Source organism: Myodes glareolus, chromosome 6 (genome assembly GCF_982192425.1).
Source record: "Myodes glareolus chromosome 6, mMyoGla1.1, whole genome shotgun sequence".
Lineage (NCBI taxonomy): Eukaryota > Metazoa > Chordata > Mammalia > Rodentia > Cricetidae > Myodes > Myodes glareolus.
This window is the reverse complement of record NC_142031.1, coordinates 112,005,067-112,023,315: the sequence shown is the minus strand read 5'-3', so window position 1 is coordinate 112,023,315 and position 18,249 is coordinate 112,005,067. Positions and strand designations below refer to the sequence as shown.

The 18,249-nt window shown below is 45.2% G+C and overlaps 1 protein-coding gene across 1 annotated transcript in view; it reads right to left on the bottom strand.

The window, feature by feature from the left end:
- Positions 1-18,249, bottom strand: part of Igf2bp3 (insulin like growth factor 2 mRNA binding protein 3) — a 138,466-nt gene that overhangs the window by 10,854 nt on the left and 109,363 nt on the right. Inside the window, exons 7-10 of the mRNA XM_085691173.2 lie at positions 16,860-16,994; positions 15,421-15,543; positions 12,658-12,793; positions 11,517-11,642 (exon numbers count right to left, since the gene is read on the bottom strand). Coding sequence (XP_085547299.1) covers positions 11,517-11,642; positions 12,658-12,793; positions 15,421-15,543; positions 16,860-16,994 — 520 coding nt within the window. The remainder of the gene's footprint in view (positions 1-11,516; positions 11,643-12,657; positions 12,794-15,420; positions 15,544-16,859; positions 16,995-18,249) is intronic.

Below are 18,249 nucleotides of genomic sequence, written 5' to 3'. Positions count from 1 at the left end.
CACTGCTGGCGACAGCAGCTGAAGTGGCCCGTCGGCCATCTGAAGCTGGGTTAGGGTGTTTCTGAACACCACCCAGCTCCCTGGCTCCAGTTCCATTCTCACCAGCCATCTTGCTGACCATAAATTATTTCACAAGGGAATTTTCCTCTGAAGACACAGGCAGCTCATGGAAACATCTGTCCACTTGACTGTCTGGTACAGCGTGTTCTTGTATGGAATTCAGCATGAGAAGCCATGTTCTCAGGATCTGTCCCAGATAAGCACAGTTTCATTTTGAATAGCAGACCTAAGCAGATAGGTTCTACCCACAGCTTTAATTAGCCACTGAGATTTGAAGAGACCCCGTTCAGCACCACGCTTCCTTCTGACAAATTCCTTGGGTTTCAGTTCACGGTCCTAAACACGTAGGAGACCCTTTCCTGAACACACTCTTTGAGGGTGAAGGCTAGTAACAGGACGCAAGCTGCTTCCCAGTGGACTGCTGCCAGATGCCTATGGCAAAGCTTCCTTCGGACTCTTGGCAAGCACTGTGCTGTGTCTTGAAATAACAAGAACAAAGCTGCGAGGCCGAAAGCTTGCGTAACTGGCCAAGTCTGCCAGCGAATAATTCCTAATCACCCGCTATCGAGAAGATACAAGCAACAGCAAACAGTGAGGTTAAGTGTATTTACTTTGCAGGGAACAGAATCTCAGCATCACAAAGGCGTGGAGACGCCTGGCAGCCTAGAGAGCAGCCTCCAGGAACCTGGCAGCATGCCAGTGTTTTCCTTTGGCGTGAAGGATAGGTGCTTGGGGGAGGGAGGGGTTGTTTTTAAGTAGATTTGGGTCTGGAACTGGAACCAAGTTTACTCAACTCCATGACCTGAACAAAATACTGAAGCTTTTTTTTTTTTTTTTTTTTTTAAAGGAAGTAAACCAAGGCTCCACATGGCGCAGAGTTTATTTTCCTAGGAATGCTTGCTGCACCCGTGCTGGAACTATCTGACCGAGCCCAGGCCAGCAACTCAGTTGTATGGAGGGTGTCTCTGCTGGACCATCTTCCTCGCCACCATCATACCAGGATGCTAGCCACTTCATTCATGGTCATCTTGGCAGCTTCAGAGAAGAGTGTAAAGAAGCTATCAGAAGTGTAAAGACAAGAGCCCACAGGTTTATTCCTGCCAACCCACCCGCATGCAGCCAACACAGCCAGCTAAGAAAGAGTACACACACTTCGCCAGCTCCAGCTCATGCCCTGCTCACTGGCTGCCACCTCTCCCTTCCCTACTGTTTGGGCATTTCTGAAAGGAGCATTTCCTGTCATTTATAAATGAGAGACTTGCAAATTAAGTACTGAGTGAGCCAGCTGCCAGGCAGGAACTAGAGACTTTCTGAAATCTGTTGGAAGATACAGCACTTTGGCTATTTGGAGAAGTCAACCTCACAGGTTCTAGGAGAGAGGCTACTTCGGAAGGGTGAGTGGGGGGGATGAGTGAGTGGGGGACAGGTGAGTGGGGGACAGGTGAGTGGGGGACAGGTGAGTGGGGGAATGAGTGAGGGGGGATGAGTGGGCAGAGTTCTGGAATGGAAAGAGGAAAGAAGGTTATCGACAGACAGTACACAGCATTTTCCTCATGTTACAAAGCAGAAATGAATAAATGTGCATAAAGAAGTCAATTCTAAAAGTCCATAAAATGTCTTCGTGGTGGTGGCGGCAGCTAAAAACCTTCTCGGGGCTGGGGAGATGTGTGAAGTTAAGTTAAAGTTAAGTCAGTAAAGTTACAAACTTAAGTTTGGATCCCTTGCGCTTACGGAAACACCCAGCACAATGGCATGCCTCTACACAAGTGGATCCCTGGAGCTCACTGGCCACCAGCCCAGCCAAGTCAATGAGCACCAGACTCAGTGAGGGAAGTTTACTCAGATAACAAGGTGAAAGGCTGGAGAGATGGCTCAAAGTGCTACCCATACAAGGCAGCTGTCTCAGAAAAGGTGGAAGCCTAAGACTGACCCCAGATGCTGTGGTGTACATGCTATGCACATGTGCATGCCTGTATGTGTACACACACACCAGACTCACAAACACAGCATACACAGACTCACACAACATACAAAAAGATATAAAAATAAACACTCACTACACACATACTCAAAGACACACACAAAAAGATATAAACACAAACACACTGCACACAGACTCAGAAAAAGGTAGCAGCTAAAGATAAGGCAGACAGCAACAGAGGAATCAGAGATCGATCTCTGGCTTCCACATGCACATTAATGCATGTACACAACTCAAACACACATGAACACACGCACACCAACATGTATGTGTGTATACACAAACACACTGAAACTCCCCCTCTTAGTGAGTGCATTTTAAGTGAAAGCATAGATTCACTCTTACCCCACAGGATATCAAAGATTAAGATGACTTTAATAAGTAATTGGAATTTTCTGAGATAGCTGCTAATAGCAAGATTTGTTCTTTTGGGACTGGACATCAAACCCGGAGCTCTACACAGTAAAGAGCTGTCCCACTGAGTGACCTCCCCAGCCAGGGACAGAAAGCTTCTCATCACAAGGGTGGTCACCTGAATGTGGCATAATGTAACCATTCCCAGAACACATACCTGAGAACCCTCAGCTCACACCCAGTTTTTAAAAATAACACCAAAGGCCCACAATAGCACACTCTTCAGCAAGGTAAAAAACAAAAGGAACAGGGGCTGGAGAGATGGCTCAGTGGTTAAGAGCACTGGTTGCTCATCCAGAGGACCTGAGTTCAATTCCCAGCACCCACATAGTGGCTCACCACTTTACAAGCTCTATAATAGGACCTGATGCCTCCTCTTCTGGCTGGCACACACACAGAGCACTCATACGTAAAATATAAATAAATAAAATTTGAAAAAAACAAAGAATCGGACAAGAGAATGTGGAGGGTTGGAAGTGTGGCTCAGTGGGTAGAATACCTGCTTAGCATGTGCACAGATCTGAGTCCAGATAACTAGACACGGTGCTGCACACCTGTGACCCTTGCTTCAGAGGAGACACTGGGGATCAGGAATTCATGGTCATCCTTGGCAACAACATTAGTTCTACCTTGACTCAAAAAAAAAAAAGGCAAAGAAACTGGTAAGGCGTTGGTAAATTGCCCTATTGCTCTTTAAAAATGATATTTTCAGCCGGGCAGTGGTGGTGCATGCCTTTAATCCCAGCACTCGGGACGCAGAGGAAGGCAGATCTCTGTGAGTTTGAGGACAGCCTGGTCTACAAGAGCTAGTTCCAGGACAGGCTCCAAAGCTACATAGAAACCCAGTCTCAAAACCCCCACCTCCCAAAAAAAGATATTTTCAAGGTTGTAGAGATGGCTTAGCAGTGGAGAGCACTGAGTCCCAGTCCACATGTCTCGTGATTGTCTGTCACTACACTTCCAGGGGCTTCCATGCCTTCCCAGACACTGTACACATGTGGGGTACAGGCCAAACTCCCATACACATAAAATCATGAAATAATTTTAAGAATTAAACTAAAAATATATTTCTCAAAGTACTGTCCACCAACCAGATACAAATAATAGAAAGTACAGTTACATATACCACTCCCGGCCTTCAAGATTTTTCTATAGAAACCTTTCTGATAAGCTAGAGAGTAATTAATAGACTAGAACAAGAACACAAGAAGTCTCTTTCTCGCTCTCCTCAATGTGGGATAATTAAAACTGTGACTGGGGTTAACACGTCAGTGATGTAGATGGAGAAATCAGAGTGAGCATCACAGACAGCTACATGAAAGGGTAGTTTGTTCTAAGTGGTTTCTACAGACACACAAGAGTTCTCAACACCTGTGTGTGCTGTGTGTCAATAAAAATATCCACAGGCACAGAGACCGCAACATGAAACTTCCCTTCTCTCTGAAAAAAAAAAAAAAAAAGCTGGCTTTCTTCCTCTGGGCTCTGGAGCTTTCTTTCGTTAAGATGTAAAAAGGCGAAGTCCATGAATGGCTGCTCCAACATCCATTTTCCTATCCATGTTGAATGGATACACTTCTGCTCCAGAGAGCTTGTCTCCCAGCCTCCCTCGCAGCTAGACAAGGCTGGCTGTTATTTTCCAGCTAATATGGTGCCAGTCAAGGGTTAAATACTCAACTTGTGTTTCAGGCGCTGCCCTTCGAGGTATTGTCAGCATTTTTGGCTGGACTTTGGTTTCTTCTCATAAAGAAGGAAAACATGTCAGCTCCCCTGCACCCCGTAACACACAGGCAGGCACAACCCTGATCTACGCAGCACACCAAAATAGATATAGAAGAGCGAGAGCAGGCGTGGCAGCATCCCAGGCATCCCAGGCGGGCTTTGGCTTGACTGCTGCCTAGAGTTTGAATGACAGATGCTCTAAAGATAAAAGGGCTAGGGTATCTTTTGTTGGTTTTTAAACTATTCCCTAAAATAAAACACAGAAGGGGCTAGAAAGGGGAACACATTGGGGGTGGGGGTGTCATGCTCTTTTCTCACATGCACTGGAGTGAAGAGAAAATACTTTCTACCAGCAAGTACACTCCCTCTACTGCCTAGTAAACATTCCTGTGAAACAGCTCTCGACAATGAATGAGCAGCGAGCAAGCTCCCATCCGCTTTTACAAAGCCCGGCCTGCAAGCTCTACCCTTTCCCACTGAGATTCAATTCATTAAAGTGGGGCACAGGTCTCCACCTGGTTACAACCCAGCGCGCTGTCGCCAGTGCCACCACAGCTGAAGTCACCTGAGGAGCTGGCAAAATGGTGCAGAGCCCTTCCCTGGGGAATTATAGTGTAGCCACAGGAAAACTAGCTTCTCCTCAGACAGGGAGATACCAGTGCTGAACTCCACAGAAGAACACAATGGATGAGTGAGGAGAAACCAGGACAGAGGAGAGCATGAGGCAGCTCAGAAGGGAAGACTAGAGAAATGAAGGGAACACAAAAGGAGATGACCCTCACCCTGGGCTTCAGTTTATATTTCCTGCAGACTACAACACGACTGATAAAACAAAGGTTTATTATTTCTTTTTGACAATTTTATTTTAGGTGTGTGTGTGTGTGTTTTTTTTGCTTGTATGTATATTTGTGGACCATATGCATGCCTGGTGCCCATGGAAGCCAGAAGAAGGGTGTCAGAAACCCTGGAACTGGAGTCATAGGCAATCATAACCTGGGAATTGAACCTGGGTCCTCTGGAAGAGTACCCTTAACCACTGAGTAATCTCTCCAGCCCCCTAAAACCAGTGTTTTGAAAATATATCTCCAATGAGAATAATCAAAGCAAAAACTAAGCTACACTCCCTTCCTTGAGTCTGAGTGTTATGACCTCACTTTACTGTGTTATGCTATCTCCCAATCTAAACACCTATGAAGCTACCTTGTGAGTCCAGTGCCTAAAGGAATTTTAAGAAAAATAAGTAAATCACATGTTTTTACTCTGCCCTTTTTCCCCCTTTAAAGGCAGGGTCTATATGTGGCTCTGGCTGTCTTGAAACTCACACACAGACTAAAATGGCCTTGAACTCAAGAGATCCACCTGCCTCTGTTTCCCAGTGTTAGGATTAAAGGTGTGTGCCACCATATCTAGCTTGAAAGGGTAATTTTAAGCACACATTTGCAACCCATAAAAGCTTTTTCTCATTTTGGAGAGAAAAGATAGAGAGGAAATAATATGCCTCCTTTCTGCTTCTCAGGCCAATGGCTAACTCCTGACACTCTCAGGGGACTGGTACCAACAGAAAGATGAAGTTCAAGTGGCTCGTGCTACAGAGACGTCTCTCGGCGACACAGACGGACTGACTCAGCAAGCAGATCTGCCAGACCACAGACCACAGCAGCTTTTGCTCTTTCACCTTTAACATTTTAGCAGTATCTCCTACAACATGTAGAAATGTCCCCATCCACTGAGACTCCATCTCATCAGTGCACACAGAGGAAAAGCTCACCAGCATCCTGCAAAGTACATGAGCAGCGACGTGTCCATGTTTGGTCCCTTGGGAACGAGTGCTTCCTCTGCCTGTCCTTGTAGCTGGCCCTTGGGTGTCCTCAGTTCTTACCCTGTGGCAATATCTGCCTTACTTGAGCAGTTTCTGGGTACCCAGCCTCTGAGCTGTAACCCTCATCTAATCCGACTGAGTGCATGTCTCTCAGTAGAAGCAAAGGTCTTCATTCTGTGGTCATCTGTGCACTTGGCTCACGCTTAGCAGAGTAAGTGAGCATCTTCAGCCTCCCATTCTTAAAACTAATTGTGCAAGCCACCTTTAAGATTTAATGTGGCGGGCTGGAGAGATGGCTCAGTGGTTAAGAGTGCTGCTTGCTCTTCCAAAGGTCCTGAGTTCAATTCCCAGCAACCACATGGTGGCTCACAACCATCTGTAATGAGATCTGGTGCCCTCTTCTATATAATAAATAAATAAATCTTTAAAAAAAAAGATTTAATGTGGCTTATGACAGGCAAAGGAAGCCCTTGTTCCCATGGGGACCAATCACAGACATCTCAGCTGCTGTGTTTTTTGCTGGGTTCTAGTGAGCTTGTACTCTAGATACTAACAATGGGTTTCAGAATGAAGATTGTTAATATGATCTCATATGACTAAAACATTGGTCTGTTAAGCCAGATATGATGCTTAAACCACAATATTAAATCAGAAAAAAATGATTAAATATAGAGGGCAGTTACAATCTTCTAACTTGTAAATTTTAGAAGATTTAAAGTTTTTCTTTCCCTTATGTGTATGAGTGTTTGCCTGGATGTATGTATATACACTGCATGAGTGCCGGAGCCCATGGAGATGAGGGGAGTGCCGCTCCCCTGGAACTGGAATTATGGATCGATATGAACCACCTTGTGAGGCTGGAAACCAAACTTGGGTCCCCTGGAAAAGAAGCCAGTGCTCTTTACTGCTGAGCCACCTCTCCAGTCTCATGTCTATATTTAAAAAGTAATCAGCAAGCATTCACTTTAGGACGTTTTGCTATGGAAGGATCTGAATACGTGTAAGAGACAGATGATGAGAATGCTCACCAGTTCACCATCTGTAATGGGAGAGGTTGCTCTACAGAGACAATGGTGTGGGAGGTCCTTCTGTCTATGTGTTGCTTTTATTGGTTAATGAATAAAGAAACTGCTTTGGACCTATAGCAGGGCAGAATTTAGGTAGGCGGGGAAGATGGAACTGAATGCTGGGAGGAAGAAGCCAGAGTCAGAGAGATACCATAGAGCCGCCAGAGTAAGATATGCCGAATCTTTGCTGGTAAGCCACTGCTATGTGGCGATATACAGATTAATAGAAATGGATTAAATTAATATAAGAGTTAGCCAATAAGAAGCTCGAGCTAATGGACCAAGCAAGAAGCTTGAGTTAATGGACCAAGCAGTGCTTTAATTAATATAGTTTCTGTGTGGTTATTTTAGTTCTGGGAAGCCAAGACGAACAAGCGCCCTCCTCCTACAAGACAACAACAAAAGAGTTAAAGACACACTTTAATTTACAGCACACCTCAGTTTACAAACCAGGAGCCTGAGCAACAGAACAGAGATCAAGACCTACCCAAAGAGAAAGCTGGTTTAGGATGGTGATCAGCACCTAATCTATTAGTTAAGGCCTTATATGGCACAATTACTTTGTATAATTGGTACACTGTAAGTTTAAGTAAATATCAGGAATACATCAGCTATAAATGTAGCACAAATGTGTCCATTAATAATATTTGGACACATCAGAATTTAAACAACTGTCTTAGGTTGCTTTCTAGTGCAGTAACAAATACCATCCAAAAAGCACAAGAAAGAAAAAGCATATTTGGCTTATAAATCCTGATCATAGTGTATCACGAAGGGAAGTCAGGACAGGCAGTCAAGGCAGGAACCTAGAGGCAGGAAGTGGAAACCATGGAGGAACAGTGTTTATTGTCTTGTTCCCAATGACTTGCTCAGCTGTTGGGGAGCCCTGCTGGACTAAGGTTGCAGTCCAACATGTCTGGACAGCTCTCTCAGAGCTCAACACAAGACGGGAGGACGCCCTTCCCCCAGCACGGCTTCCTACTCTCTGCCTGACCTTATTTGGAGATGGTCCCCATGCCTGGGTGCCTGACTTACCTTAGTCCAGACCTCTGACACAGTTCCCTGCAAATGCTTCCCTCTGCTGCCACACACAGTAATTAGATGTTCTATCATATACAGGACAGGGCTGTGCTGCCACATGTAACAGACATGTGCTCCAGCCTTGTGATAGGCGCAGGCCACCAAATGCAAATGAGGTGATATTCCAGCCTTTCCACCTCCTCACCTGGAACAAGGTCGAGCTGCCTCTCTGAAAGCTGTTTCTGCCATATTCACAGGCCGTACAAAGCCCTGCACTGCTGCTGCTCCCTTTGTCCTTGTGACCTGGTGGCGCCAACAAACCACAAGGAAGAGGAAGACCCCATATTCAGCTTGGTTTTTTAATACAACTCAGAACCACCTGTGGGGGCTGGAGGGCACCATTCATGGCGGGCTGGGCCCTACCTCAATCATTAATCAAGAGAATGCCCCACAGATTCGCTTACAGGTGAATCTTATAGAAGCGTTTTCTCAATTGAGTTCTTTCTTTCCAGAAAGACCCTAGCTTGTGTCAGGTTGACAAAAAATAAACAAAACTCTAACCACAACAATTACTGATTTAAATGCACTCTTGAATTTCTATTTTAGGCCCTTCACCCTACTATCAATATACAATTCTGTAGAGAAAAGAAATATTTGACCTGAAAGCCTTCAGAGATCATTCATCCAACACTGGTCTCCAACCCCTACAACATCTGCTTTCAAATTGAGGGCTTATTCTGTAGCCAGGGCTTGCCTGGTCCCACCAAGCAGCCCAAGCTGACCTAGAACTCCCAGCAATCCTCCTGCCCCAGCCACTGGAGGCTGAGATTACAAGTGTCACCCTGGTTGGCTCAGATTTTTCACTGGGAAAACAGACCAAGGGCAGTGCAGAACCTGACCGTCAGTGGCACAATTCACTGCAGAGCTAGGCTATATCTGGGGTGACCCCAAACTTCTTTCACCAAGACATCTCTCAGGGCACAAACCTGTCATCTACTTCACACAGCACCTGTATCTGAACTGAAGTCTTCAGGTGCCATGTAATGAATTTATGCACACTTGATAGTTGGTTGTCATTCTGTCCACTGTTTTGGAGATACAGGCTCTCCAGGTTTCCCAGGGTGATCCTGCCTTCTTCAGCTTCCCAAGTAGCTGAGAATATAGGTGCATGCTACCACATCCAGGGGTTTAATTACCATTGTGAAAGCTATCCTCAGACTTGTTACATGATTCCTAGGTGTAAACAACTACATATGCAGGTGAGCTGCAGACAAAGACAAAGATTAGAGGCAGGGACTGAAGCAGAGCAGAGGTCATGGAGGAATACTGTTTGCTGGCTTGCTCCCCATGGCTTACTCATGTAAAAGCAGAAATGAACACCAGAGGGAGATAGCCCACAATACCTATCACCCTAATAGGCTCAAGGATAGAAAGGAAATTCTTATTTCTGAACTGGTAGAGCATTGGCAGTCTAGTAATTGGCGTTGCCTGAAGAATGCCAATATCAATTTACTTGTGTGTTTACTTGGAGTAGTAACACAATTAAATCCTTGACCCGTACCATTTGAACAACATCTCTGGGTGTGCATAGAGTTACCGTTCACATATTTCATGTGTTTTAAGAGAGTCAAACAAACGGAGAGATAAATTCATCATGGACGACCCTAGAACGTTGTATACAAATTACTGCAAACCGGATGATGCTCCACTTTCCTGGACAGACGTCTTCTGGGCTGCAAAGCTAGTCTCAAAACCCAGATTTCAAAGTAAGACCTATAAAAGCCTGATGGCTCACAACACTGGGGAAGCAGAGTGGGAGGTCAGCCTGGGCTACATGGCAAACAAATCCCTGTCTCAGGGCTGGAGAGAAAGCTCGGTAGTTAAGAACATTTGCTCTTCCTGAGGACCTGGGTTCAATTCCCAGCACCCACAGGGCAGCTCCCAACCCTTCATAACTCCAGTTCTAGGGGACCTGACACCTCTCTTCTGACATGCATGGGTACCAGCACACATGTGCACAGATATACATGTGAGCAAAATACTCATACACATAAAATAAATTTAAAAAACCCCATCTCAAAAAGTAAATGCATCTGTTATATGATCTCTATACAACACAAGCTATTCAATGTTCTGTCCATGAACACAGAACTGTGAGGGAAACTATCTTGGTGCACTGATCAGGAAAGCAACACTCAATGACAAGCAACCTCGGCCTATGTAGGCCTTCTAAGGCAGTTACCTTCTAGGTGGTAAAGATGAGAGAAAAAAATTTTTTGTGAGACAATGTCTTGCTGTGGAATCCAGATTGACCTTAACCTCACAAACCTCCTGCTTCAGCAGAAGGGCTGGGCTTAAAGGTGTGCACACTGTGTCCAGCATGGACGTCTCCTAAAACCTCTCTGCTTCAACACTCTAAAACAGCAGTTCTCAACCTGGATATCGCAGCTCCTATGGAGGAGGAATGACCCTTTTACAGCAGTCCGCTAGGAATACTGGAAAACATAGATATTTATATTTGTTATGAAGTAGCAAGCACGGCTCTGTCAGGCATTGCCCTCACCATTCCCTCTGTTTTGCTAAACTGATCAACTTCAGAAAGCTAGCCACCAAGGTCTAGCCACCAAGGTCTAGCCACCAAGGTCTATTCCCTTATTCGGCCACTTCCTCCTCCTGAAGCTGACTACCAAGGTCCAACTATCAAAGTATTGAAGTCCAGCAATCAAAAGCCCCCTTTTGACTGCCCTAATTAAGATGCTCAATCAAAACAAACCAACTCATTCTAACAAAGGCTTCCCCTTTATTCCTTCATAAACTGCCATTTGCCTATGGGCTACAGTCTGTCTCTTCTCCGTCCAGAGGCAGTCCTTGTCCCTTGAGGCAAATATCCCTTTCCCCTTGCTCCTTTTCTCTTCTTTCCTGTCTTTGTCTTATTCTCTGCCCTTTGTCCCTCTGGGGCAAATAAATCTTTGTGCTGAGAACTCGGTCTTGGGGTTTTTTGCACCAACACTGGTCCTTTTAACCACAACACGAGAAATTGTATTAAAAGGCCGCAGCATCAGGACCAATATGAGGAACTGTATAAAAGGGCCTCAGCATCAGGACCATTGAGAACTACTCTTCTAAGAAAACCAGCCTTGATCCCAGTACTGAACCAAAAGACAAAACAACAACAAAAAAAATCCACCAAAACTTTTTATTTAAATTGGCACATTTGCACAATTCTACCAATCCCCAAAACTTCAAAACAACTCATGTTTATTATTTTGGGGTCAAATTAAAAGTTTCTATTGGCAAGTGCTACATACAAAGCACACATGAGCTCGACACAGGTGACAGATCATGCAGCACACAGTCTGGCATGAACACTATCCCATTTAGCTCCGACTGTAGCAGTACTGTGGCATAGTCTGATGGCAAGGGTCAGAGAGCTTACCTCAAATTGTGGGTAAGGAGGAGTCATGGTTGAAGGGGGCCCTGAGGTGGGAGGTGGCATCCCTGAAGTGGGTGGGAACAGACCCAAGGCATTCAGATTTAATCCAGGGATTAAATGTGCTTGAAGCTGCAATGGTAAAAAGAAAAAAAGTCTCTTAATTTTCAATCAGAAGAATCGAGGGGGTGAGCCACACTAAGAAAGCAATTTTTGAATACAACAGGTGTTTCCACAGAACTACAGGTGCTGTTCACACCTCTTGGCATATTTGAGGGCTGGTTTGCCCTGCACTGAGGAGTCTCAAGGCCAAGAGCAGCAGCTCAGAGCACTTCAGACAGAATGGTACTCTGCCTGCGGGGGGCCTTCTTCCATTGGCTGAAAGGTAAATACCTGAGGTGTGCTTGGGGACCATAGCAGGCACACACGGGCAGGAATTTGCTTTCATAGCTTTTGCTACATTTGTCACAGGAAATTCCCCATCTCCCAGGCTTATATGGGCAACACAGAAAAATTCAAACCTGTGTTTCTGCTTTGCTCTATGATTCTCCAGAGTAGGAGCCGAGACATGCTAGGCATGCATTCCAGCAGACGCCACACTCACAGCCCAAGACCTGTACGACGTACAGCACGGCCCTTCTAAATTGTTCAGGGTAGCCTTGACCTTGCAATCCACCCACCTCAGCCTTCCAAGTTGTTGGACTTGCTTCACTCTGCCTGGCTCTTAAGACTGTTTCTAACAGCACCTTTTACATGCATGGCACTTGTAATCCCAGGAGACAGCAGTGTCTGATAGAGAGAAAGCTGCTGCGCACAAACAGGCATCAGGGAATCGGACTTAATTCACCTGCCTCTAATCCGCACATCCTTCCTGCACTAGAGTCCCTCAATTAACACAGGAAAGGAGGTAATAAACACCCTTTGGTAGGCAGGTATTAATCATCCCTCATGTATCAGCAAGCCAAGGCTCCAAAGCTATCTGATTCATTAGAAATCACAGAGAAAGCAAAGCCCAACGCCCAGGCTTCTGTGTTACCCCAGGGTACTTGGGGTGGTGCGGACAACTCATCTAAACCACTTCTCACTACAAAGGGAAAGTTCAGATCAGGCGGTGGGAGCCGTCTGTCAGCTCTCCACCAGAACTAACATTCATGGAGGCAATGTCATTTTCATAAGACTCCCTGATTTTCTTCATTATCTCCTCCTCGGCCTTGGCGCACGTCTCAACATTGCCTTTGACTGTAATGGTGCGCTCCAGGTTGTACAGCGTCAGTTCCTGCAACCTGAGGGTGGAAGAGGAGAAAGAACAAGAATGACAGGAGGAAGATGGGTGAGTGTCATTCGGCCCCAGATGGTAACTGAAACCAGCTGGCAGGGCTTGGATCATGAGAAAGTGACAGATCGCGGCCCAAGTTCAAGAGCTGTGACAGTTTCTTTCTATTCCTTCAGGGACAATGACTGGGCACAAGGTTTCATTACATCCATGCTTTAAACACTGCGTACTCCATTTTTTAAGGCATCTTTAAAAATTTATTTAATTTTGTGTGTCAGATCCCCTGGGACTGGAGTTACAGAGTTCTAAGCTGCCAAGTGGGTGCTAGGAATTGAATTCGAGACCTCTGGAAGAACAGCCAGTGCTCTTAACCGCTGAGCTATCTGTCCAGTCCCCAGGACTTACTTCTTGACCCCCTTATCTCACCCTCTGACAGTGAACTGGAGGGGTGGGGGGGGCAGACAGTGTGGCCAGGATGCTCCTACTGTACTGGCCAATTCTAAGCAGAGCCAGCTATCTTGTGCAACTACATTTTCTGGAGTAAGCAAGGAAAACACTTCTCAAAAGCAAACCAGCATTTGTATGACGGAACTTTGTTTTCTCCAACATTTTCAGAATTTAAAGTAGTCTGAAGGAAGTAGCACAAGTCAATCCATCTTAACTAAATTTTTTACTTTTAATTAATTAATTTATTTGCGGTTTTTCAAGATAGGGTTTTTCTGTGTATCCATGGCTGTTCAGGAACTCGCCCTGTACACTGGCTAGAACGGCCTTAACTAGGAACTCTGCCCGACTCTGCCTCCCAAGTGCTGAGATTAAAGGCATGCGGCACTGCTGTCTAGCCAACTAAAATTTTTAAATGGTCCACATTGACTCTATTTATATTCCTAAACAGACAACATTAAGAAACTCCTTGCTTAGCTCTGGCCCTGCTGATGCTTCAAAGCCATGAGAAATTCTGTCTGAGTGCACCTAAGCCTACAGCAGTCAGCAGCCTTGAGAGGAAAAGCAACATTCACCACAGAAGGAGGGCTATGTACATAGACCCAGAGGAGGAGGGTGCGTGACTGTCAAGAGTTAAACATCCATCTTCACTGCTAGGAACATGGTGGAGACTAACCTTGTGGAGACGGACAGGACATTATTCCTTTTCCTCACATGTGAATAAAATGTAAATCATATAATGAAGAAGTGAGTCCTACAGTGGAGCCTACATTCCCTTAGACTATGTAAGCACAAGCACACTGAACCTCCACTCCCAAGCCGTCCCTGTCAAGCACTTTGCATTGTAATTTTATCATTCATTTTCAGCCCACCAGCTACTTCTGGGGTCCTATGACAGAAACCTAGGATCGTCACTCCAGAAAAAGGAAACCTTTCTCTTATTATCAGAACACACATATACCCCTGGTGTGATAGGCCACCTCTAAGATTAGGCCCCTTGTAAAGAAATCTGAAGTCTGTACCCATATGGAATAGGGCTGACTTGTGCAGACCACACAGGAACAGTTAAGTGTGTAAATTCTGAGATTTTATCATAAAAGACATTATAGCTTCCAGCACCTTCTTTTTCTTGGTTCACTCCCTCTGGGAGAGGGCAGTCCTCTATGGACATTCAAGAACAGACTGTAGACAGGTCCCAGTCCTGAGCTGTCTGTGGATCCCTAACCCATATAAACAAGCCATGCAATTGCTAGTGGGAGTGCAAGCTGGTGCAGCCCCTTTGGTTGTCAGTGTGGCAATTACTCAGAAAATTAGAAAACAACCTTCCTCAAGACCTAGCAATACCACTTTTGGGTATATATCTAAAGAATGCTCAATCGTGCCACAAGGACATGTGCTCAACTATGTTTATAGCAGCATTGTTTGTCATAGCTAGAAACTAGAAACAACCTAAACGCCCTCCGACCGAAGAATGGATAAGGAAAATGTGGTACATTTACACAATGGAGTACTACACAGCAGAAAAAAATAATGATATCTTGAAATATGGGGGCAAATGGATGGAGCTAGAAAATATCATTTTGAGTGAGGTAACCCAGACCCAAAAAGACAATTATCACATGTACTCACTCATAAGTGGTTTTTAAACATAAAATAAAGAAAACCAGCTTACAAATCACAATCCTAGAGAACCTAGACAACAGTGAAAACCCTAAGAGAGACATACATAGATCTAATCTACATGGGAAGTAGAAAAAGGCAAGATCTCCTGAGTAAACTGGGAGCATGGAGACCTTGGGAGAGGACAGGCAGGGAGGGGAGCAGAAAAAAATGTAGAGCTCAATAAAAATTTAAAAAAAAGAAAACAAACAAAAACAAGTCATGCAATACAGGTTGATTATTGTCTTAAACTGGCAAATGGTGGGATAATTCATAACACAGTGGGAAATAAATGTCAAACAATACCATGAAGACTCTGGTTAGGAAATATGAATGTCAAGTGTTAAGCTTGTCTTGCCACCTTTTGAGAAGAAGCAACACTTGAAGATGTTGGAAACAGGGCAGGCTGAGAACAGGCTCGCTCTCGGCCCAATAGCAGAGCGGAACAGTTGTAAGCAGGGAACCGTGTACCAAACACACAGCTTAAAAACAAGGTCCGAAAGCCCCCAAATTCAAAAACAAGATGGCACTTACGGAGATATTGTGATTTTAGTGTCTGTGTCTTGTTCAATTTTTTTAAGGTTTCTTCCTTCTTTACCAATAAGACGGCCCACAAAATTATTGTGAGCTAATATCTTCAGGGGGATCTCCTCTGTGCTATAAGCAGAAAAATGGTCATAAGTCAGGGAAAGTAACTCCTCTTGGACAAAAAGACGCTGTTCTTTGTTAAACATTCGCTCCTTAACTACTGAGCGAGAAAGGCATGCTGCCCCCCTGTTTACAGTGAGCTGGCAATGAACCCAAATGCCAGCAACTCATGCAGTAATCAGTAGGTAAACAACAGCAGATATTTACAAAGGCCTTTCATCTTCTACTCACATCAGGGAATCTCAGTCAGAGCAGAACACAATGTACAAATCAAAACAGTACAATCTTAGGATACCTCTGAAAGCACACCAACAGAGGTCACACCTGAAGAGACGGCCAGCAGAAACGGAGCTTTCACTCCGCATCCTGTGCCTTGTTGGCTTTCTCTCTATGTTCAGGTTGTATGTGAGTCTATACATATATATGGAGGCACATTCGCTCCTGAGTGCACACATGCTGGCCAGAAGTAGAGGTGTCAAGTATCTGTCTCTATCATACTCCACAGTCTCCTGAGACAGGGTCTCTCCCTGAGCCTGGGGCTCACTGAGAACCCCCAGGATCTGCTGTCTCCTCAAAGCTAGACGCATGCCCAGCTGATGAGAGCCTAGGGGACCAAGCTCAGGGCCTCAAGCTTCTCACAGCAGGCACTGTGCCACTGAGCTGCTTCCTGTGCCCCTTCCAGAATCTCTGATTTACACATCGCGCTTTTCTAACGTCACTGGGGGCTCCATGATGGTGGACTTTCCCTTTACTTTCTCTATACTAAAAAACTACTGCACGCATATAAGACACCTATCACTGAAACATACTTACATATTTACAGAGTAAATAAAGGCAGTGTGGTCCTAGGGCACCTCCTTGAGCCTTGCTCTGGGCTGTGTTCAATGCATCAGTTGGCATCGAAGCCAACCTAATTTCTGACAGTACAGACATTCAGAGTTCCAACCTTCAACACCCACATCAATCTCCAGTTGCCCTGAGCACAGAATTAGGGGCTTTCACACTCCATGCCCTGTTGTACATGGAGGGGCTAGGAGTAGACAGAAACAGAACGCCCAAGGCCTGCCAGTAAAGGTCTGAGGTAAATCCCAAATTACTTCTTGGCCCTCAGTTGGCTGTGTCCCCCCAGGCTGCCTTCTTCTAGTTACATTTTCCTTCCCACTATTGCTGCTTGTTCCATATGAATGAAAGTGGTTTTAGGTATGTAAAAGACTTAGTGTTTCACACCGCGTCAACAGTGGCAAACACTACCTCGTCAGGATAGCATTAATCCCCAAGAAAGTGTCAGAGATCTACGATTTGGCAAGCTAGTCCTCGTTACTCACAGTTTGGTGTCTTGAGCTTCCTTATGCATAATCTCCAGAATCGACTTACAAGCTGCAGAGGCACCTTCAGGGGTAGAGAGGATAGTAATGGGCTTCTCGGCGGCCCCCGTATTCTCCTTACGATGGACATCAATTCTGATGGCAGGCACAAGGGGAAGAAGATAGGACAGTCAGTGCATACTCACCACAAGGAGTCTTGAGTCACCAGCTATAAGCCCCAGGACTTCGGGTGGAACAAGGAGATTCACTTTATTAAAAGGAAACTTGTAATCAGCGCCAACAGAGCAAGGGCTCCATATATAGACTGGCCTTAAATTTGCTACGAAGTGGGAAAGGTCCTTGACTTTTGGTTCTCCTGCCTCTGCCTTCAGAGCGCGGAGACCACAGACATTTACCTCCATGCCTAGCTCATGCAAACCTGGGATGCATTTTTTTATGATGGGCAATCTTGACTGTCATCCTGACGGGGTTTTAAATCACCATGGAGCCAAATCTCCAAACATGTCTAAGAGTTTATAGATTGGGAAGCACATTCTAAACGGGGTGGTGCAGTCTCATGGATTTGGGATCCTAGCAAGTGGAACATGGGAGCTTCCATCCCTCTCTGCTTCCTGACTATGGATGCTATGTGACCAGCCGCCTCCTGCTCCAGCCACGGTCACCACCATAATGGGCTGTCTTCCCTATAACAGTGAGCCAACCTAAGCCTTCCCTTCCTCCACCTGTTTGGTTTGCAGCAACGAGACACACACAACTAATACACTAAGCAAACATTGGGCTACAGCCTCAGCCCACAAATTCCAATCCCAGGTGCTCTCTCTTCTCAATCCAAACATAGACATCTTTCATTCTTCTAAGTTGTTTGTGTTAAAGCCCAGAGCAATCTGTAATGAGATACAGAGACTTGTGCCGTCAAGACACCCAGAGTTGGGATCCCACAGCCAAGTTGGTCCCCTAGTCAGATCCAGAATGTTCGTTCACCTATCGCCCTATGGCAGGTTTTACTCATCCAATTTTTTGTTTACAAGGTTCTGTATCATTGATAAAGTCAGCAACAAACAGTGATGGGAATAGAACGGTGACCAATTGGCTTAAAAAAAAAAAAAAAGAAAAAGAAAAAAAGCCAGGCAGTGGTGGCACATGCACTTTCAAGACAGAAGCCAGCCTGGTCTACAGAGTGAGTCAGGATAGGACAGCCAGGACATAAATATATTATGGGTTTTTTGTTCTAGACCAGCAAATGTTTTTTAAAAGATTTATTTATTTATTATGTATATAGTGTTCTGTCTGGATGTATGCTTGCATACCAAAAGAGGGCACCAGATAGCATTACAGATGGTTGTGAGCCACCATGTGGTTGCTGGGAATTGATTTCAGGACCTCTGGAAGA